Below are 22,076 nucleotides of genomic sequence, written 5' to 3' on the forward strand. Positions count from 1 at the left end.
AGAGGGACTGAGATTAGGGTGGGTGGTGCAAATAGAGGCAGTGAGGAAGGGAGGGGCAGAGAGGGGCGGTGCAAATGAGAATGAGGAGAAGGGCAGTGAGGAAGAGAAGGGTGCGATTTGAGGGGGAGTTTCTGAGCTACGTTTTTGTCATAGTCAAACTGAGATGGTTGAGTCGGCGTTAGTGTCGGACTAAGGGCAGAGAGAGCAACGAGGAGGAGAAGGCAGGGGACGGTGCAAATGAGGAAGATAAGGCTAGCACATACGAATTGATTGTCTGTGGTAGGGTGTATTTCTTTTAGAGTGTTTTTTCCTACGTGGCTTGAGATGAATGGAGGGCTGTTTTGTGGGAAAACCAGCTCAACTGGTGTGAAGCAGTTCTGTAAAAAAAAATTAAGTAGCACGACGCCGCTTGGTTTCACCGTCGTTTCAAAATAAGGTTGTCTTCTTCCTCCCTTCTTCCCCTATTCACTTCTCAGCTCTCATCCTCTCTCTCTCTCTCTCTCTCTCTCTCTCTCTCTCTCTCTCTCTCTCTCTCTCTCTCTCTCTCAAACGAAGCTACTGCTGAACCGACTGTGAACCGCCGGTGTTTCTCCTCCCCATCAACCAGTTTCGGCCTGTTTGCTCCCCCAAAAATTAAGTATCGGTCGGCGTTAGTTTTGCCCAAAAATCAAGCTGAAGGGGTCAGTTTTCACCCTTATAAAATATCCAAAAAATAAGCTCATTTCAAATTCACTAGTACGGATTTCACGTGCAAGGTGCGTATGTCCAGTTGAAAGTTCTGTTTTTGTTACATGGAGGGCGATTAAAGGATTAAAGTAAATAAAATGTATCATATAGCTAAAATCATCGATCCTTACATGTAATATTTCTTGTAATATTGGGCGACTGATGTGTGTTTTTCAAGCTGAAGCCTGAGATCCTAAGGTGGGGAGAATATGAATGTGGTATTAGATGCTTCATTATTTTACGCGGCTCTCTCTTCCCAAGCCCTCTCCTCGGGGCTTGTTTGAAAGGTTTGGGTTGTTGTCCCTTTCCTTAGCAACAAGTGAATTAGTAGAAACATTGGAAGTTGGTGGGGGTAAAGCACATTTCCCGCTCGCTCCAAACCGGTGTTAGTAAGGAGCATACAATTAGGGTTAGCTTTTGCTAAGCAATAGTTGAACGCATCTCTCGCTCGCTCCAAATAGGGTGTTACTAATGTGCATGCAATTGGGGCAAACACTCACACTGGGAGGCTAAAGGCTAACAATGTGCATGCAATCAGGGTTAGTTTTCGCCAAGCAACGGTCGAGCACATCTCCCGTCCTCTTGTGTTTCTATAGTGGCAGCCTCTTCGAATGAGCTTATGCGAGGAAAAGCTCATGAGTGTTGAGTGAGCAAAACCATGCAAAGTGCTCGTGAATTGTGGTGTTGAGGCACCTGTTGTGTGCATGGTTCGTCACGTTATGTGCATGGTCATGCTCAGTTGAAATTGAGTGGTGTTTCACAGTTCTCCATGGTGGCAGGGAGAGCGAGCCCTAAGCTAGCGCTCCTTGTTCTAGCCACGATAAGCTACAGTGGGCAAGCATAAAGTTCACCCCCGTGGTTCTTTTGGGTGGCGAGCTACTGTGGGCAAGCCAAGTGCTTGCCCATTATCTCCCTTGGGCTATGGGCTCCTCGCTTCCCCCAAGGAGTTCATCTCGATTGGCGAGATCATTGCCTACCACGAGGTGGCGAAGTGGGCAACATACTTAGGGCCGTTGCCCGCCACTGGAAGTGGCAAGCTCGTGCTTCTGGCTATTGCCTGCCATGGGAAGTGGCGAACTAGGCAACGTGGCATGCCACTGGGAATGGTGAGTTGGGCAACTTGCCCTTGGTCGTTGCCTACCACTAGGGGTGGCAAGCTGGGCAACGTGCCTCTGGTCATTGCCCGTCAATGGGAGGGCAATCTAGGCAACATGCCTCTGGCTGTTGCCCACCACAAGAAGCAACTAGTTGGGCTTGCCAAGAGAAGTGGCAAGTTGTTGCCCTCCACAGGAAGCTACAAGTTGTGGTGGGCATGCCTAGCGCTTGCCCGTAGTCTTCCATCGAGGCTAGCAGTTTGGCTTGCCTGCCAGAGTCTATCCCACATATGTTGGCTACCCGCCAACGTTCAACCTACATGTACACCAACCTCGAACACGCTGTGGGGCTAGGAGCACCACTCCAACAGGTTTGGCAGTGGCTATTGGTGGTTTCACAAGCTCGCGAGTGGCTAGCAGAATTCCTTTCACCAACTTCTAGTATGTTTGGCGGCAAGAACTAGTGGGAAAACTCTCGCCTTCTCTGTCTGGCCGTTCAATGGGGTGGCAAGACTCAAACCACGGCACATAGGGGTGGCAAGTAGGAAGCCATCATTTGTTAGTTGATGTGACAAACTTTTATATCATTAAAAACATCAATATTTGCAAGTTGATGTGACTGACTTTTATATCACTTATGTGGTTGGTGTGTGGAGAGGGAGACATGAAAATAAATTTATTTAAATTATATTTGTGATGTTTATTTAGATTTAATTTTAATTGGAGGGTTGTCGGGTCACTACGATGACAAGATCTAGAGTTCGTGGCCAAATTGGGTGGCAAGGAATTCTCTCTATCTTATACTAGTAAGCCAACTCTCATTGTCAATTGCAGTTTTCGAGTTTTGAGCATTGTTTTGATCTTATATTTTCATAGTTAATTTAGAAATCATTTTGATTGGACAATTAATGGAAGTTGTAAACTTCTTCCCAACTCTTGGCAAGTTGGAAGCTAGAAATGTAAATTTTCAAACCGACCAAATTTGTATACAACTTTTTTTTTTCTAAGCAATCATATTATAGATATATAAAACAGTTACATGATACAAGAGATAACAGGGTGGGAGACCCCTACATTCATTCCAAACCAACTAATACAACACTAGAAAAAGAAAAAAAAAAAAAAAAAGGGATCTGGGGCCAATGACTTGACCCCCAACCATTTCCCACAATGGGAGGTCGTCTGGAGTGGTTTTGATACGGTTCAATAAACGGACTATAATACTATGATCGGAATCCGCAGTGAATGGATCTGTGCTGCAAGTCGTCGGTCTAAATTGATTGAATGAGACTTTCACTACATTTATTTTCCACGATCCTTGGTTAGGATGAGCGATAACATAGGAAGTAGAGGAAGCGTCAAATCGCTGGCATAGGAAGTAGAGGAAGTGTCAAATCGCTGGTAAAAGACCGCCAGAAAATGTGGTGGCACGTGAGGACCAAGCGCCACACTAGGAGAGTGAAGGTTGGTCAGATCTAAGAGATTCGAGGCCGCTGACCCCAAAAATGCCGCGTGTGTTGGTGCCAGACTCACCTTGATGTGACGGCGGGTGAGATTCATGCGCGGTTTGTGCCACGCGTGAGACTTATGTGTCATGCTTTTCGACGATTTTCTTTTACCAACCGAAAGATCTACGGTTGGCGAATCTTGCGGCGCATGGTGGTCTTGGGTGGCCGGAGTGCAGTAGATCGACACTTCTCTATACTATGGTCGAAAAACTAAAGAAAAACTAGAAAAAATACAGTAGGATAGTGTCTAGACTATACATATAGGAGGAGGGTGGGTGGAGCTGTGAATGGAGAAATGTGAGATTTTTGAACCTTTTTTCTAGAGAGCTTTCCACTTGGAGAGAGAAAACAAAAGTCTTAGTTTTCCTTGTATACAACTTGAGCATCGATGACGGTTTTGACTAGTGTTGTAACTTCTAAACATGTTAGGATGCAAGATTGGTGCTCATCACCCTTGTGAATTTCTATGATTATAGTTTTAGAGATATGCTACACTTAATTTTAAATCTTGTCATACATAGTTACACTCATTAATATAATGCATTTTAAATGATTTCATTTATCAACCACTTAAATAACAGTCATATAAGATATATAGTATCAACAAGTGTGACTAAAGATGACAAAATATAAGATTTTATCTTTCTTCCTTTTTCACAAGATGATCGTGCTATGATTTGATTCATCAGAACCTATAGGGCTTCTCGGAAAAAGATTCCTGAATTTCAGGGCTTTAAATAAGAGAGTTATATACATAAAATAGACCCTGCAATATATATTTATCATTTAATGTTGCCCAAAATATTTATATGGACAATAATAAATGTAGTAAAGCCTATTTCACATGCATATCTCTTTCTTACTTAGTTCTCTAAGCTCAAATTTAGATAAAAATTTAAAGAAACTTTGGTCCGAACTTGTCGAGAGATAACAAATAAATATCATTAATATGATCAAAATAAGATTTCAACCATTGATTTCGTCCTTGCCCGTTATTTTTTCAAAAGCCTAAAGTGGGCCACCTGGCTTGAAACAGAAGCCCAAGTCCGCCTGAAGAGACGTTGATTCTGCCAGACCCGATGGGCCGCAATGCCACGATCACCCCACTCTCGAAAAGCACGGGTCGAACATGGCATGGGACCCGCTTTTACTGTCCAGAGGTTCTCTGGTCTCAAGCCCAAGACGGAATGACGCGCGCGTGACTACCTCTCGCTCCATTTTCCTGCACGTCCGCGGTCTCTGCTATCAGCTACGATACAAAGAATCTGAGCAAGTTTAGGATCACTTCTGTGTTTTCGGAATCTCCAGGGCTGTGTTCGTAGAGAGGTGGAAAGTTACGAATTTTACTATTCTTTTAAAGGAAGTTTGAGATTAAAAATTTTGTCATTCGTTTCCTTTTCCTCCATTTTCTGGGCTACCAAACGGCGGTTTAATTAGTCAGTCTTACGATTATCAAATATTGTTTTATTGTTTTTTGTGAAAAAATTAGTGACATCCATGGAGGGTTTACAGGCCTAATTTTTCCTTCCTGCTTCCTCTCTTGTTTCTTGCACCAATTAAAACAATACATAAATTATATGAATTAAGGTTCTTCATTTGCTTCATAGTTTGCAAGCATGCTCATCTGCAAAAAAAATCTTTTTTAAATCCCTAGTTCGTTGCTTCCACTGCTGAAAACCATGTGTGGTTTGATGTAGAGTTTCTTTCTTTCGGGTTTGTTACATATGTGCGTGTGTATGCGCATGTATATTGAGCACGCGGAGAATCGTTCGATCAAATATAAATGCTAGCTAAGCTCTAAATCGTGGTGTGTAGGATCGACCGTATGATTAAGTTATGGTGAATTGAAGGGTTGCATTTGGCTGGTAACCTTTGTCGTCTGTGAACTTCAAAATAAGTTATGAGTAGGATTGGAAAGGATAACAGTAGTTGTGATGTTGAAAGTGCCACCGATGGATCTTCCGCAAATGAAGGACCCAGTGAACTTTCAAATAACCTTGATCATGATATTGCCCAACTCACGAAGCTTTGGTCTGGACCCCATGAACTTTTGAGCCGGACTGTACCTGGCAGGTTGATAAAATGTTAAAAACTACGTGATTAAACTGTTAAAGTGAATGATTTGTTTAACCAAAATGTGAATGAAGCATTTAATTATGTAGTAATTTCTAATTCTTGACTCAATATGAAATTTTGATATTTTACACTTGAAAATAGTTGTAATGCAACTAGACCACATCATAAATTAATATCCCACAATTTTACTCTCATATCACATTTATGTTGCAGGACATTATGAGAAAAATATTAATTTATATGGGTATTTTTGGAAATATCCAACTGGCACAACAACATGAAATGGCACTCACGCACACGGAAACGCACAGTATAAAAAGAAATTATTTTTGCTGTGCGCCGCTCTCTGTTCTTTTTTTTCGGATTTTATTTTCGCACAGCGTCGTCTTCTTCTTCATTTTTTTATTTTCCAGTTCTTTTCATTGCTTCATTATTTTTTATTCTGTCTGTTTTTGTTCTTCATAGTTTCGGATTTCAGTAGATTTGAGGGATATAGTATATTTTCATTCAGTCATTTTCCTTAGAAACAGTAATTAGTGATGTTGGATTTTAATCTTTTTGAACATTTTGTTAATCTAGAGATGATAGGCTAGATTTTTAGCTTGGGATTCAATGAGTAACCTATGACTATTTGGGATTGGATTTTCTTCCATATTTAGTGCTTTTGATGATTAACTTGATGGATTATATTTCAATCTGCATCTAGAAAAGATTAGAGTTCTTTGTTCTTGGTTTAGATCAATTGTAGACGTAAGGCACAATTGATACTTGAACAAGTAACATGACTTTGATGTTTTTCTTACATTTTTCTTTGATTGTCATATAATTTGTCCAGTAGTTTTATTAAAATAAAAATTGTGGTTCATTGCTAAATTATCCTACCATGATCTCTAGGAATGAGAGAATGGTTGAGAGAAAATGAAAAGAGAAGTAAATCCATCACCAAATTAGTGGGCGAAAATTGCATCCCAAGTGTTTGTTTAATTGCTTCTTACAAGTTTAAGTCAACTTCCGCACATTTTCTTTAAATCTCGATTCTTAGCAATTTTAGAAAAAGAAAAATAGATTCACTTTTATTTTCAGCTTTACTTATGTTTGATCATCCCGACAATTTCACTCATAATCCATTCCACACTCTCTTAGTAAATAGCCCCATTTAGATGTTAATATTGTTAGCGGTTAAGTTTTGAAATTTATTTCTCGTTTTATATTTTTGTTCATTGCTAGCTCATTTAGTTTAATCTTTTCTTATCATTTTAAACTTTCGTGTCACTCCAAACGGTAATATGTTGTCTTGTGAAAATGAAATGTTTGCTAAATTCTCATTGTCCCTGTGAATTCGATCTTGGGATTTACCCTTGTATTACTTTGACAGCTTCTACGCTTGGAAGTCAAAATTAAAAGCTGATCAAGTTTTTGGCGCCGTTGCCGGGGACAACTGGTGTTTAGCAAAGCATTCTCATATTGTTGAGAAGACGTTTGTAGCGTTGTGAACCTCTTCACAACTTGGGTGACATTTTTTTTAACTTTATTTTTCTTTAATTTTTTTTTTTTGTTTTTGTTGTTGTTTGTCTTGCATATTCTTTTATTTTCTGTTCTTGTTTGTATGACTGGTTGGACTAGGGACCAAACTTCTCGATTAGTTAGGACAGAATCACAAGCATCTTTTACCTTAGCATCACTTTCTCTTGAGTCATCTTCTGACACTAATAGTACCATGGCTGAAAATGAAAATCATGATCGGGAAGTAGTGAATCAGAATAGGACACTTAGGAGAGGTTTGGATTCAAAACTCACCTCAACCCACCTCAACTCATCTCAATTCATCTCATCTCATCATTACAACTTTTTCAAATTTCCACACAAAATATAATAAACAATTCAACTTTTTTAAATCCTAAAACAACTTTCCCAAATTCCCACACAAAATATAATAAATAATTCAATTTTTATTTTACTATTCACAAACCATCTCAACTCATCTCTGAATCCAAACATATCCTTAGAGATTATTTACAACCTGTCAGAACTAGCACACTCTCATGCATAATCCTACCTTTGAATGCAAATGTTTTTAATTTCAAACCTGGAATGATTCCATTAATTCCACATTTTCATGGTATGGATTCCGAGAATCCGTACCTTCATATCAAAGAATTTGAAGAGGTTTGTTCTACATTCATGGACCGAACATGCACTGAGGAGGTTATTAGACTAAAGTTGTTTCCATTTTCCTTGAAAGATAAGGCTAAAACGTGGCTAAATGCATTGAGACCTAGATCTATAGGCACATGGCAGGAAATGCAAACTGAATTTTTGAAGAAATTTTTTCCAATACATAGGACAAATGCACTTAAAAGACAAATCATGAACTTTACCCAAAAAGATTCTGAAACTTTTTATCAAAGTTGGAAAAGGTTCAAGGATCTTTTAAATGCTTGTCCTCATCATGGTTATGAAAATTGGCGTTTGATAAGTTTTTTTTATGAAAGTTTGACACCTAAAATGCGCCAATTTGTACAAACCATGTGTAATGGAGAATTTTTTGACAAAGAGCATGTGGAAGCATTTGAATATTTTGATTACCTTGCTGAAAATGCTCAATCTTGGGACACAACTGATGTGCATGATAGGTCTAGGCAAGTTGAATCTGGTCATGGAAAATACACTTTAAAAGAAGATGATGATTTGCGTGCTAAGTTAACCTTGTTGTCTAGAAAAATAGAAGCTATGGAATTGAAAAAGGTAAATGAAGTGCATGCTGTCCATAAAAATTCAGAGAAGTGTAGCATATGTGAGGATCATGGGCATTCAACTAATGAGTGTCCCACGATCCCCGCATTCAAAGAGGTATTGTTGGACCAATCTAATACTGTAAATATGATACAAAAATCATATTCTGGTCCTTATTCTAATTCTTATAATCCAGGATGGAGAAACCACCCAAATTTTGGGTGGAGGAATGACCAGCAATTAGCTCCAACAGCCTTGGCTCCAGGACCCTCTCAACTCGCAATTCAAGCACCTCCAATGCAAAAGAAGGGACTTGAAGAGACGATGCATCAATTGTCAAACACCTTGCAGCAGTTTATGCAAGGTCAAGCAACAATCAACAATCAAAACTCTCAAGCGATAAATGACATTCGGAGCACACTTACAAAGATGACTACGGCATGGAGCTCTCAAGAGAAAGGAAAACTTCCTGCACAACCTCAACCCAATCCACAAAGTCAGCCACCACAAGGAGCGGTTGAGAGTTCAAATGTGAGGCAAGTGAATGCGGTTACTACTTTGAGAAATGGTAGGGTGGTGAACATTCCAGCTCAAGGTTCAGACAAGGCTAGTAAGGTCTCTAAACTTGTACCAAATGAGGCTGAAAATGGTGAGTTTGAACAAAATGAAACTGAAACTGAAAAGATTTCATGTCCTGTACCTGCTCCTTTTCCTCAAAGATTGGTTCCTCTGCACAAAGACAAACACCAATCTGAAATTTCAGAAATATTCAAGTATGTTAGGATTAATATCCCTTTGTTGGATGCTATTCAACAAATTCCTGCATATGCTAAGATTCTAAAAGATTTGTGTACGGTTAAAAGAAAATTAAATGTGCAAAAGAAAGCTTTTCTTATTGAGCAGGTCAGTGCCATAATTCAGAGTAATACCCCACCAAAATATAAAGACCCCGGTTCACCAACAATTGCTTGTGTTATAGGAAGTTCAAAAATTGGTCAAGTATTGTTAGATCTAGGTTCAAGTGTGAATTTATTGCCTTATAATGTTTATGAGCAACTTGGTTTGGGGGAATTAAAACCAACTCCTATCATTTTACAACTAGCAGATAGGTCTATTAAAATGCCAAGAGGAGTTGTTGAGGATGTCTTGGTTCAAGTGGACAAATTCTTTTATCCCGTTGATTTTGTTGTGTTGGATGTTCACTTGACACCAAAATCTTCTTTTCAAGCACCTGTGATTCTTGGGAGACATTTTCTTGCTACTTCAAATGCATTAATAAATTGTAGGAGTGGTGTTTTAAAGCTGAGTTTTGGGAACATGACCCTTGAACTAAACATTTTCAATATTTGTAAGCAACCTCAAGACTTGGAAGATGTACAAGAAGTGAATTTGTTGGAAAGCATCCTTGAGGAGGAGACTTTTTTGGCATACCAGCCCACTAACCTGTTGTTTGAGTTAGAAAATTTTTGTGAACTCCTCACTGATGACACCCTATTGATGTTTCTCATGTTTTTAATGCAGAAAATAAATTGGAGACTAAATGGAGGCCAAAGATTGAGCAACTCCCACCGTTGACAGCAAGTTTGAAGCCTTCAGCAAATGAAATCCCAACCTTAGAGCTGAAGCCATTGCCAAATGACTTGAAATATGCATTTCTGGGACCGGACAGCACCTTCCCAGTGGTGATTTCAGCCCAACTCTCTCATGATCAAGAAGGGAAATTGATGGAAGTCTTAAAGCAACACAAAGGTGGCTTTGGGTGGACAATCGCAGATATAAAAGTCAGGTGTGAAGAGAAGCATTTGCTTCTCAATTGGGAAAAGTGTCATTTCATGGTTCAACAAAGCATAGTGCTTGGTCACATAGTCTCATCACGAGGACAAACTCCACCCCATTGGAGTGCTCAAGACATACGGAAATTCAAGCATGAGGTAAAGTCATTCTTCTATGATGATCCTTACTTGTTTAAATATTGTTCTGATCAAATCATAAGAAAATGTGTGCCTGATCATGAGATACAAGCTGTTCTTTCTTTTTGTCATAATAAGGCTTGTGGGGGGCATTTTTCTGCAAATAAAACCATTGCAAAAATTTTACAAAGTGGGTTTTATTGGCCACATATGTTTAAAGATGCGTATAATTTTTGCAAAACTTGTGAGCCATGTCAAAAACTAGGCACAGTCACTAAGAGAAATATGATGCCTTTACAACCCATTTTGGTCATTGAGATTTTTTATTGTTGGAGGATTGATTTTATGGGGCCATTTCCATCTTCTTTTGGTTATTTGTATATCCTCGTGGCTGTTGATTATGTTTCTAAATGGGTTGAAGCCATTCCATGTAAAACAAATGACCATAAGATTGTGCTTAAGTTTTTGAAAAAAAATATTTTTGCTAGATTTGGCATGCCTAGAGCTATTATTAGTGATAATGGAACTTATTTTTGCAACAAACCATTTGCTGCCCTCATGAAAAAATATGGTATACACCATAAAGTTTCCACTCCATATCACCCGCAAACGAATGGGCAAGCTGAATTAGCTAATAGGGAACTTAAGCACATTTTAGAAAAAACAGTCAACCCCAACAGAAAAGATTGGTCTTTAAGGCTTACTGATGCGCTTTGGGCTTATAGGACAACCTTTAAAACCTCTCTTAACATGTCTCCTTATCGCTTGGTATATGGAAAGGCATATCACCTTCCCGTTGAGCTTGAACATAAGGCATATTGGGCTGTTAAACAATTTAATTTTTCTATTGACCATGCTGGTTCTGTGAGAAAATTTTAGATTTCAGAATTGGATGAGTTTAGGCGAGATGCATATGACAATTCTAAATTGTCAAAGGAACGCATGAAGGTATTACATGACAAGCACATCCAAAGAAAGAATTTTGAGCCCAATGAGCAAGTCTTACTTTACAATTCCCGCCTCCATCTATTTCCAGGCAAATTAAGATCGAGGTGGAGTGGGCCTTATGTAGTTAAGACTGTGTTTCCATATGGAGCTGTTGAGATTACTAATCCTCAAAATGGAAACACTTTCAAAGTTAATGGCCAACGACTTAAACATTTTTTGCCAAAACTTTCACATGAGGATACTTCTATTCCTTTGGAAGATCCCATTTATTCTCATGGTTCTTAGCTCATTGTTGTTTTGTTTTAATTTTTTTTTTCTTCTCTTTCTTTTCCTTTTATTTTTCTGCTTTTATTTGTTTCAGTTCTATGTTTTGTTCTTTCTTTCTTTTTCTTTTTCTTTAGTATATCTTTTCAGGTTCAGCACTGTTTATTCCTTTATGGTTTCATTTTTACGTTCACAATCCTTTCAGCCATCTCAGGTATTTTCCTTCGGCCCTATTTTCTTTCATGCTTTGTTGTATTCATGATTTGCATTGAGGACACTGCCCATTTTTAGTTGGGGGGTAAGGAGAGCCTTCTACCATTAGTCTCTCAGGATTAATTATTGTGGGGTCTGAATTTTTTTGTTGCTACCAAGCTACTATTTTCACACTTCTCTACTTAAGATCAGATAGTTGCAGTTTTGGGCTACACTAATTCCCATTGGTTAGTTTTAAGTTTGACACTTGACTTTATGATATGTCTTAGCTACTCAAACTTGGGAAAGTTACTTCAAAGCTATTGATTGATGACCTTAATTGACACAAACAGATACTTTTTGTGGTTTGTTTGATGACAATCAGTAGTTTCTTCTAAGCAACTAGCAAGAACTACAATGAACCATATCTTAATGGCTTAGGAAAAGTGTGATGATAAATAAAAAATAAAAAAAAATAAAAAAAAAGAAGAGAAAGTTTGTAAAAGTACATGAGAAAAGGGACAAGCTAGAGATCATGCACAAAAAAAAAAAGGTGCAAGTACATTGGAAAAGGCTGCCCATCACCGGGATCTGTTAAAAAAAAAAAAAGGGTCTTTCAAAGTGTGATAGCGTGAAAGCCGCCAACGTAATGGTTTTGAATTGGAGTGAAGACCTTTTGGTTTTTCTTGAAAAAGTTGCTAAGCTGAAACTATTGTGAGAAATCTTGAAACTAACAAATGGAAATCTGTTCACACACTTGGTGCACTCAAAGATCTTCAGCTTAAGTACATTTCCCTTGTTTGAGCTCTTGAGAATTTTATAAGCTTTTAGTGTTGAGCTAAAACCTGACTTGACTACATTCTTATGTCCAAGATTTCATTATGATTGATCTTTTGTAAAGATTTTTGAGTTTAGTAGCTCATTCTTGGATCCTGCAATATTTTTATCGCATTATTTGCTAGAGACTAGCAAAAAGCTAGTTGGGGGTTGTGATAAAATGTCAAAAACTACATGATTAAATTGTTAAAATGAATGATTTGTTTAACCAAAATGTGAATGAAGCATTTAATTATGTAGTAATTTCTAATTCTTGACTCAATATGAAATTTTGATATTTTACACTTGAAAAGAGTTGTAATGCAACTAGACCACATCATAAATTAATATTCCACAATTTTACTCTCATATCACATTTATGTTGCAGGACATTATGGGAAAAATATTAATTTATATGGGTATTTTTGGAAATACCCAACTGGCACAACAACATGAAATGGCACTCACGCACACGGAAACGCACAGTATAAAAAGAAATTATTTTTGCTGTGCGCCGCTCTCTGTTCTTTTTTTTCGGATTTTATTTTCGCACAGCGTCGTCTTCTTCTTCATTTTTTTATTTTCCAGTTCTTTTCATTGCTTCATTATTTTTTATTCCGTCTGTTTTTGTTCTTCATAGTTTCGGATTTCAGTAGATTTGAGAGATATAGTATATTTTCATTCAGTCATTTTCCTTAGAAACAGTAATTAGTGATGTTGGATTTTAATCTTTTTGAACATTTTGTTAATCTAGAGATGATAGGCTAGATTTTTAGCTTGGGATTCAATGAGTAACCTATGACTATTTGGGATTGGATTTTCTTCCATATTTAGTGCTTTTGATGATTAACTTGATGGATTATATTTCAATCTGCATCTAGAAAAGATTAGAGTTCTTTGTTCTTGGTTTAGATCAATTGTAGACGTAAGGCACAATTGATACTTGAACAAGTAACATGACTTTGATGTTTTTCTTTCATTTTTCTATGATTGTCATATAATTTGTCAAGTAGTTTTATTAAAATAAAATTTGTGGTTCATTGCTAAATTATCCGACCATGATCTCTAGGAATGAGAGAATGGTTGAGAGAAAATGAAAAGAGAAGTAAATCCATCACCAAATTAGTGGGCGAAAATTGCATCCCAAGTGTTTGTTTAATTGCTTCTTACAAGTTTAAGTCAACTTCCATACATTTTCTTTAAATCTCGATTCTTAGCAATTTTAGAAAAAGAAAAATAGATTTACTTTTATTTTCAGCTTTACTTATGTTTGATCATCCCGACAATTTCACTCATAATCCATTCCACACTCTCTTAGTAAATAGCCCCATTTAGATGTTAATATTGTTAGCGGTTAAGTTTTGAAATTTATTTCTCGTTTCATATTTTTGTTCATTGCTAGCTCATTTAGTTTAATCTTTTCTTATCATTTTAAACTTTCGTGTCACTCCAAAAGGTAATATGTTGTCTTGCGAAAATGAAATGTTTGCTAAATTCTCATTGTCCTTGTGAATTCGATCTTGGGATTTACCCTTGTATTACTTTGACAGCTTTTACGCTTGGAAGTCAAAATTAAAAGCCTTTGATAAGGCTAAAACGTGGCTAAATGCATTGAGACCTAGATCTATAGGCACATGGCAGGAAATGCAAACTGAATTTTTGAAGAATGTTGAGGTTACCCGTTTCAACGGTCAAAATGTTGTTCAGTCGAGAAGGTAACTATTCGGGTAGGGGGAGATTTTCATCAACAGATGGTTGCCATGTATTAAGCCGATATTTGCCTGTCAATGGACCCTATAGAGTGGAACGAATGAAAAGCCAGGCTTATGTTTCTCAATTTTCAGCTGATGGTTCTCTTTTTGTTGCTGGATTTCAGGTATTTTGTAGGTTTTGTCAAGCTAGAAATGAATTGTTGATAATTGAAGAATACTTTTAATTTAGGCAATTTTTTTATTATTTTATACTTAATATTCTAGACTGAACTTTACTGATAAAATATATATATATCTATATTCCAGGCAGAACTGTATGCAATTCTATCTGTATGATTATTTTCTGTTGTATTTATTTACAGGAAAGCCACATTAGGATATATAATGTGAACAGGGGATGGAAAGTTCAGAAGGACATTCTAACAAAAAGCTTGAGATGGACCATTACAGATACATCTTTGTCACCTGATCAGCATTACCTTGTAAGTTTGCAGAATTGTTGAAATAGGCAGCACTTGGCCATAATCTTTTTTTTTTTTTATAAGTTAAAACTTTATTAAGCACAATGTAATAGGCAAAGCCCGAGTACATAGAAAGTATACACAAGAAACACCTAGTTACATTCTAAAACTTAGAAAAACGAAGACAATAACTCGTTTATAGCCCCACCCTTGAGTACAATAGCAGAGAACCAGCTAAGTAGAGTGCTTATAAAAAACTTCCAAAATGCATCTCTAGTGCGTTCCCGATCATTAAAGCACCTCTCATTTCTCTCCAACCAAATACACCACATAATACACAAATGCATCATTTTCCATGCTGCTGCCACTTGGGAACAAGTATGCATTTGAAAGTTGGTCCAGCATGTTAGGAAATCGACCACTGCTTCTAGCATAACCCAGCACAGTCCAACCCTTCCAAACACACCATCCCATAGCACTTTAGCCATTTCACAATGAAGTAGTAGATGGTTCACTGATTCCGCTTGTTTCTTGCACATAAAGCACCAATCAACAACAATCATTCCGCGCTTCCTCAAGTTATCTATAGTCTGAATATTCCCTATTGCTGCTGTCCATACAAAAAAAGCCACCCTTGACGGAACATGAGCCTTCCAAATCCTCTTCCAAGGAAAGCCAATATGGTGCTGATCTAGTTGGGCAAGTTTAAAAAATGCTAGATTGGGCTGTTTTGCGGGTGCCCGGGGGGGAGGGGGGGGGGCGGGGGTTATGGATGGTGGTTTGCCCTTCTGGTTAAGTAGAATGCAAATGGCAAATGGACTTGGATCATATGTGTTCAGATTCGTGTTAATTTCAACTGGTACTTTTCTGCATTTCATACCATGCCCAAGTTTGTGCAAATCTTGTACTTCTTGCCTTTCTTCAGAGTAGCTTCAGATATTTTTTCTGGGATGGTTATATCATTGCTTTGGTTTGGCCTTTTTATCAATACTCGTGTTTTGTATGTTTTATTTATTTTTTCAGCCTCCTGGATATAATGCATTCTAAGACGTTCCCCATTTGGATTATGTTTATTTGCAAAATTGTTTGGTTGTAATTTCTGCTTACTATATATTCTTTATGAAAATTTGTAGGTCTATGCTTGTATGTCACCCGTCACCTGTCGTACATATTGTTAATGTTGGATCTCCTGAAACAGAATCACTTGCAAACATTATGGTATGTGCCACAATCTAGTTCTTTTAGGTATCCCTCTTAATTGCTCGTTTATCATTCTGAGGTAACTGGTGTTATTGAAATGCCTTATAAAGTAGTGTTTACTTCATGTTTGAAGTGTTGCTTCACATCTAAAAGCACCCTTTCAATTTGCAGGAAATTCACGATGGTTTGGATTTTCTGGTGATAAAGATGGTGATAAGTTTGGGATTTTCTCTGTAAAATTTTCAAATGATGGGAGAGAGCTTGTAGCTGCAAGTAGCAACAATTCCATATATGTTTATGATCTTGAGGCGAAGAAACTGTCCCTCCAAATTAAAGCACACATGGTATGACATTTTACGGTTAGGATAAGACATTGGTTTTGGAACATTCGGAAATGGTTTGATGTTTATTTATCGAATTTTTTTTATTAGTATGCCAGTCGATTTTGAAAACTAGAGTGAAGTTCCACCCAATGAGTTCGTATATTTAGCCCTTCCTCATGAGGTTGAAAAAGGGTTTCTGGGATTCAAATTGTATTTGGGATATTTGAAACCGCTATTAAGCTATAGCCATGGGTATGTCTTGGAAAATTTTGGAAAAATTGTGTATGTTCACTTACCAAATAGCATTTATAGACTTATGTGCCAGCACAGATTACATCTCACCCCATTTTTTTCCTATCTGTACTTTCAACAGCAAGACAACACAGGTTTAATTGTTTATAAACTATGTGGTTGCTTCTTCTGACATAGAATGAATGTAAGATTAAGCTGTTTATTTGACCTTAATGATGAAATATCGCATCTTGTTAGGGCAAATACTAATTACAATTTACAGCTTGCAAAACACTAAAGTTATCAGAGGATCTAGGCATGACGGAGATGTAAAATTTGTGCCAAACTTCTTGATTCCCCAATAAAGGAAGTTCTAATGAATTTTTCTAAAGAAATATGTCAAAGTGAGATTGTTTGGTGTCTTGTGGATTAGAGCTCCATACAGATAGAGCCATTTTCCCCTTTTAAATTTCATATTCAAAGAAACTGATGCCATCCTCAAGAATCATGTGCAAGTGGGAAACTTTTTATGATTATCGTTCTTTATGTATCTCTTGTCCAATTTTGTAGTTTTTTTTTTTTTTTTTTTTTTTTTATCAGTTGTCCAATTTTGTAGTTAGAGGCATTAAAATCTGACTTATATTTTCTCTTGCAGTCTGATGTCAACACAGTATGCTTTGCGGATGAATCTGGCCTTCTCATATATTCTGGAAGTGATGATAATCTTTGTAAGGTAAATGCTACAATTTTTTCTTGTAGATAATGAGGAAACAACCTTGACTTTGTGTGTGGTTTGTGTTCTTTCACTTAAAAAATAATTTAAAGGACTGGTAGCCTTTTTGAGAAGCTTAATTCCATCCATGCTGCTGTTTTAGTGATGAATTTGAGGGCACTAATTCTGAGGGAGAATTTCTTTGTATTGGCGTTTTGCTTTCCTATCCTCTTATGATAAGTGTGAAAGAGCCGATTATTTATCAGTTTTTACGCACCTTCTCTTTGGAGGACACGCCAATAAGTTTTTCAAACTATCGCCATGTTCTCTGAATTATATGACTATTCAAGAAATCAATTGCATGGATTTTCTGGGTTGATTTTTCAAGGTTTGGTCATTCTTTGAGTTTTATTATTAGAATTATTCATGTAATGCTTTATTATTTTGGTTTTTCTGGTTGCTAGCTGAAATTGATGAGACATTAGTTCTCCACTAATGAGCTTAATCAATCAATAATTTTTGTTTACTATATTATCTTGCACAGGTGTGGGACAGGCGCTGCTTTATCACAAAAGGATAGGCAGCAGGAGTCTTGATGGGACATCTTGAAGGCATAACATTCCTCGACAGTCGTGGAGATGAGCGTTATCTTATCTCTAACGGAAAAGACCAGACCATTAAACTCTGGGATATAAGAAAAATGTCCTCTAATGCCATGTAGTAAGTCTGAATTAATGATTCTTTGCTGCCCAAGTATACTTTCTTTTTTGCTGGGGGGTTTACAGTATAGATGCTACATATTTAGGAAATCTGTAGTTCTCAGCACTAAAATTGGTCTAATTCTTTTGTAGCACATCCCTCTCATTGCTTATGAAGAACAAGCTAGGTCATATTGTCAATGTAATCAATTAGCAAGAACATTTTCCTGAGAGTGAGGCTCTCTGAGGCAACCTTGAGGCTACAACTATAGCCTTGCCATTTTCATCCTGTGCGTTGTCTCCTGATCTCAGTATGATGAAAAGCCCATAGAAACTTTTTGGCCACTGCACCAGAGTGTTACAATAATTTGTTGATTTTTTGGCTTCAATTCTATGCCCTTCTCCTATTTAAGATTTGGTGTCTCGTAAACTTTCAGATACCATCATCTTGTTCACCCTTGTTGAAATGTAGCTCTCCTTCTTTTTGGCTCAAATAGCACATTCTATCATAACCAGTTTTAGTTTCTATTATTTTCCAGCACATTCTTTTTGGCTCAAGTTGTTGAAAACATAGGTAAACACATCTGTTTAAACATCAGATAATCTAGAAGACATATTGTATAGCCATGTACTTAAGTTCACATGCTGTGTTTGTGTTGAAATATGACACTTGGTGTTTGTCACTGCCTTTTCCCCTTTGCCATTGACACTGTTTACTTCAGATCTGTTCTGTTGTGACTTCTTGTGAAAGAATGAATATGTACCTTCAACCCATATGGGGAAAGTACAAGAATGGTAATGCTGTGATGAGACTTCAAGATGCACCATTAGCTGTTTGTTTGATTGTTTTTATATTTTATTTTTATGCTGCTCAAATGATATAGTGCAGGATAGAAATTCTTGCTCGTAGTACAACATTACTCTGTCCATCAAAAACTGTTCTGATGGGGAAGTCGTGATTCATCATATTATTTAGTGCATTGACACACATCATTTTGGTTTTTTATATTGTCCTCCTGTTGTTTGAAGACATAATGCGGGAGAAGGAATTTTAAAAAATGGAATTGGGGCAAGGAATGATAGGATTTGGGGAGAAAATTTCATGCTGTGGCTTCTATGTTGAACAAAGGGAATATTGTTCCTCTTATATTGTTCCAATAATTTGTACATGGAACTGCATATATTCTTCTTTTGCTCATTTATACTGAACCTTCTCAACATTTTATCATGTTTATGACCATTTAAGAGTACACGGTTCATTACTACAGTTTTTTCAATCTTTTGTGCATGTGCCCAACTTCCTCTATAATTTTTTTAGTCATAATTATCATGTTATGTGAAATGACTTAATTATAAGTTCAATTCACTGGGTTTGACCAATAAGTTCATTCTGCTTGATCTAACGGTGGCTTCTACTCTTTGCAAGTCTAAATTATTGTTGTTTTAGGTATCAATGTTAATTTTGTATCCTTCAATTGGCAGTCCAGTGCTTAGAGATGATGAATGGGATTACAGATGGATGGACTACCCACCTCATGCAAGAACTTTGAAACATCCTCATGATCAGTCATTGGCTACTTATAGAGGCCATTCAGTCTTGCGTACTCTAATTCGTTGTTACTTCTCTCCCTCGTATAGGTAACTAATATTTTTTTATGAGTAAAAAATGTTAGACAACTAATATTTTTACCTTCTTGTAATGTTGTTTTGCTCAACTTATCAAGAGAGAAATATTGTTTTGCTCCAGTAAAATTTAATTATAGTTAACCCCAATGATGTGTGTATTGACTGAAATTTTAGAGTGAGTTTACTGGACAAGGAGAGAGGGTGGATGGCGGGGTTAACACTACTAAATCTATTAGCTGTTATTTTGATGACATAGTGAATTTCTAGTGTGATGGTGTGTATGTTTGTATCACTTCTATAAATGTGTTTCTCGTGCCTCCTAGTGTTTCTTTATGTTTTAATGCAAAGCTTGGCCTCAGTCAAATGTTTTGATCCATGGAACTGCCATCTCTGTGGTGGTTGTTTTCCTTTTTTTGATAAGTAATAAAAGATTTTATTCCCAAGAAATAGGCATAAGCCCAAGTACACAGGACGTATACAAAGGAAATACCTACTACTTTTAAAAAACTAAAGGAAAACTAAAACAGATTCTGAAAATTATCTTCCATTACAAAAGTTTTAGCCATAAACTCAAAGTACTAAAGAAAAAATCCCTAAAGTTCTCCCAGTGAACGTTATTTGTCTTCGAAGCATCTCCCATTCCTTTCAAGCCATAGGCACCACACGAGACAAGAAGGAATCATCTTCCAAACTTGAACAACATTCTTGCTACCTTTCAATTCAATCCACCCTACCAATAAATCCACCACTTCCTTGGGCATTACCCAAAGTAAACCAGTCCGATTCAAAACCCCGTTCCACAAGAATCTGGCCACTTCACACTGAAGAAAGAGGTGATTAACAGATTCCACAATGGTGGTTGTTTTCCTGGTCTACCACAAGTTTAGTGGGGCTGGATACCTGAATGGCTTTTCCTGCTGAAGTTGGGGTGGTTGATCCAACCTCTTTATTAACTGCAATGGTTCAAATTTCTGTGAAGTTTTTTTTTTTTTTTTTTTTTCAATTATGCTTGCTTTTAGTCAACAGTAAAGTGAGCTCTTCTTACTTATCCAAAAGGTGAAGTCAGCCCATCCCACTTCAACAATTGGTCAGGCTTTAGGGCGTCATTGTCACCCTGATAACGATATATATTTCTATGGCATTTTTTTTATAGTTCAGATATTTTTATGGCATTCTATGTCCAATCTTAGCATTGAGAGAAAGTAGGAATGCTGAATAATATTTCTCACCGCACATGACTTGTTGCAGCACTGGTCAGAAGTACATCTACACTGGATCCAGCGATTCTTCTGTTTATATTTATGATCTGGTATGCACACATATTTCTTCAACGCTCTTTCTTTTGCAGCTTAATTTTTCTTGGTCAAGCTTTTTTTTTTAATGTGAGAGAGAAGAGTAAAGATATGGCAATTGATTTTGTTATCAATGATTACTTCAGTATCATGTTGTTCTAGCCCAAGCCATACAAGTCAAACCGTACGGATAAATACCAATATCCCCAGACTCACTGTGCATGTTCCAGGAGTAGACCCCAAGAACTCGAGAGAGAATGCAAAACTAGTTCAGGTTTTAACAGACTTTAGATTGTCCACTTGTTATATACAAAGCCCAGAACATGCCCAGTAACATTCTATCAGACTCAGTTCTATATTAAGCCACACCTTTTTCCTTCAGTGGTTATGAACAACGTGCTACCTAAAATTATTGCGAGTTTATTGTTCTTATAGGTTAGTGGAGCTCAAGTCGCAAGACTGGACAACTATCACGACGCACCTGTAAGAGAGTGTAGTTGGCACCCGTTCTACCCTCTGATCGTCAGTTCTTCTTGGGATGGTGACATTGCCAGATGGGAGTTTCCTGGAAGTGGTGGTAGACCCATTCCGCCGAAGCAGAGGAGAAGTAGATGGAGAAATTTCTACTGAAAATGGCTCTTGGTTCTACACAGTTGCTTTTGATATTTGGGTTAACATATAAGTTCCCAATCTTTTTGGTCAAACGGCTGTAGAAAAATTGTAGTCACCATAAATAAATGTATAGTTTGTAATTGTATATGGTTAATTGTGGCTACACACAAGTCTTGGTAAATGTGTGTGGTTTTCAGCATGGGGAGAAACAGGATGTAATTGTAGGAGAGTCATGCTATACTCTGCACTCTACTTAAAAAATGTGTGATTTTATATTTTTTTTCCTCGTGAGGGTAAAATGATAAAATCATATGTTTTTAAATGGTGTGCAGGAGTGTGAGGTTTATGTCTAGAATTTTTCATTGTAGGAATTGGACAGATTATGAACTATCAGGTTATTCCAACTTCAAAGCTAGTCCTCCCATGAGCATTTAAGTTTGATGATGATTGCTGATCAACTTATTGTGGTGTAATAAGCAGGGTTGGATGGATTGGCAATTGGGTGCCTTGAGATTGGGCTGGGCTTCTTATGCTTGACCCGAAGCATCCTGGGCCTCGTAGTTGTATAAACCCTTCATCGTCAAGACTCGGTACAAAAAAAAAAAAAAAAAACCCCAATCGCTTAGGTTTTATTCACTTTTTGTGCGCAGCTCAAAATACTGATGAGAAATGCCTATACAGAGATTTCAAATAACTAAATTTACAATCTTGTAAGTTCATGTTACGCCAGTTTGTAAGTTCAGTTTTGCAATATCTTTACGGAGACGAAACATTTCTCAATATAAATGGGTTTGTAATTCATCAATTCATTCACTATGTTGATTTAAGACTCGTTTGGTTATACAGTTGAGATAAAAAATTTATGAATATTAGTGAGATAATTTGAAAAGTAATGAAATTATTTGAGTTAAAATGTTTTATGGGATTTTGTTTTAAGATTTG

The 22,076-nt window shown here is 37.1% G+C and overlaps 2 protein-coding genes and 1 non-coding gene across 3 annotated transcripts; 2 read left to right on the top strand and 1 right to left on the bottom strand.

Moving 5' to 3' along the window:
* Window positions 1-7,753: 7,753 nt before the first annotated feature.
* On the bottom strand, window positions 7,754-7,860 carry LOC118344109. Its single transcript, XR_004797874.1, has one exon. It is a non-coding gene; the product is annotated as a small nucleolar RNA R71 (small nucleolar RNA).
* Window positions 7,861-13,910: 6,050 nt separating this feature from the next.
* On the top strand, window positions 13,911-21,547 carry LOC109005932 (LEC14B homolog). The gene is made up of 9 exons (XM_018985030.2): window positions 13,911-14,143; window positions 14,342-14,461; window positions 15,574-15,658; window positions 15,812-15,984; window positions 16,850-16,927; window positions 17,451-17,626; window positions 19,087-19,242; window positions 20,479-20,539; window positions 20,958-21,547. Exons 6-9 carry the CDS (start codon window positions 17,502-17,504, stop codon window positions 21,150-21,152), a joined length of 537 nt encoding a protein of 178 aa, XP_018840575.1. The 5' UTR covers window positions 13,911-14,143; window positions 14,342-14,461; window positions 15,574-15,658; window positions 15,812-15,984; window positions 16,850-16,927; window positions 17,451-17,501; the 3' UTR covers window positions 21,153-21,547.
* Window positions 13,912-17,486, top strand: LOC118344040 (LEC14B homolog). Its single transcript, XM_035683783.1, has 9 exons — window positions 13,912-13,982; window positions 14,068-14,143; window positions 14,342-14,461; window positions 15,280-15,410; window positions 15,574-15,658; window positions 15,720-15,726; window positions 15,812-15,984; window positions 16,850-16,927; window positions 17,451-17,486. Exons 1-9 carry the CDS (start codon window positions 13,912-13,914, stop codon window positions 17,484-17,486), a joined length of 777 nt encoding a protein of 258 aa, XP_035539676.1.
* Window positions 21,548-22,076: the final 529 nt, after the last annotated feature.

The sequence above is a fragment of the Juglans regia genome, chromosome 12 (assembly GCF_001411555.2).
Source record: "Juglans regia cultivar Chandler chromosome 12, Walnut 2.0, whole genome shotgun sequence".
NCBI classification, from domain to species: Eukaryota; Viridiplantae; Streptophyta; class Magnoliopsida; order Fagales; family Juglandaceae; genus Juglans; species Juglans regia.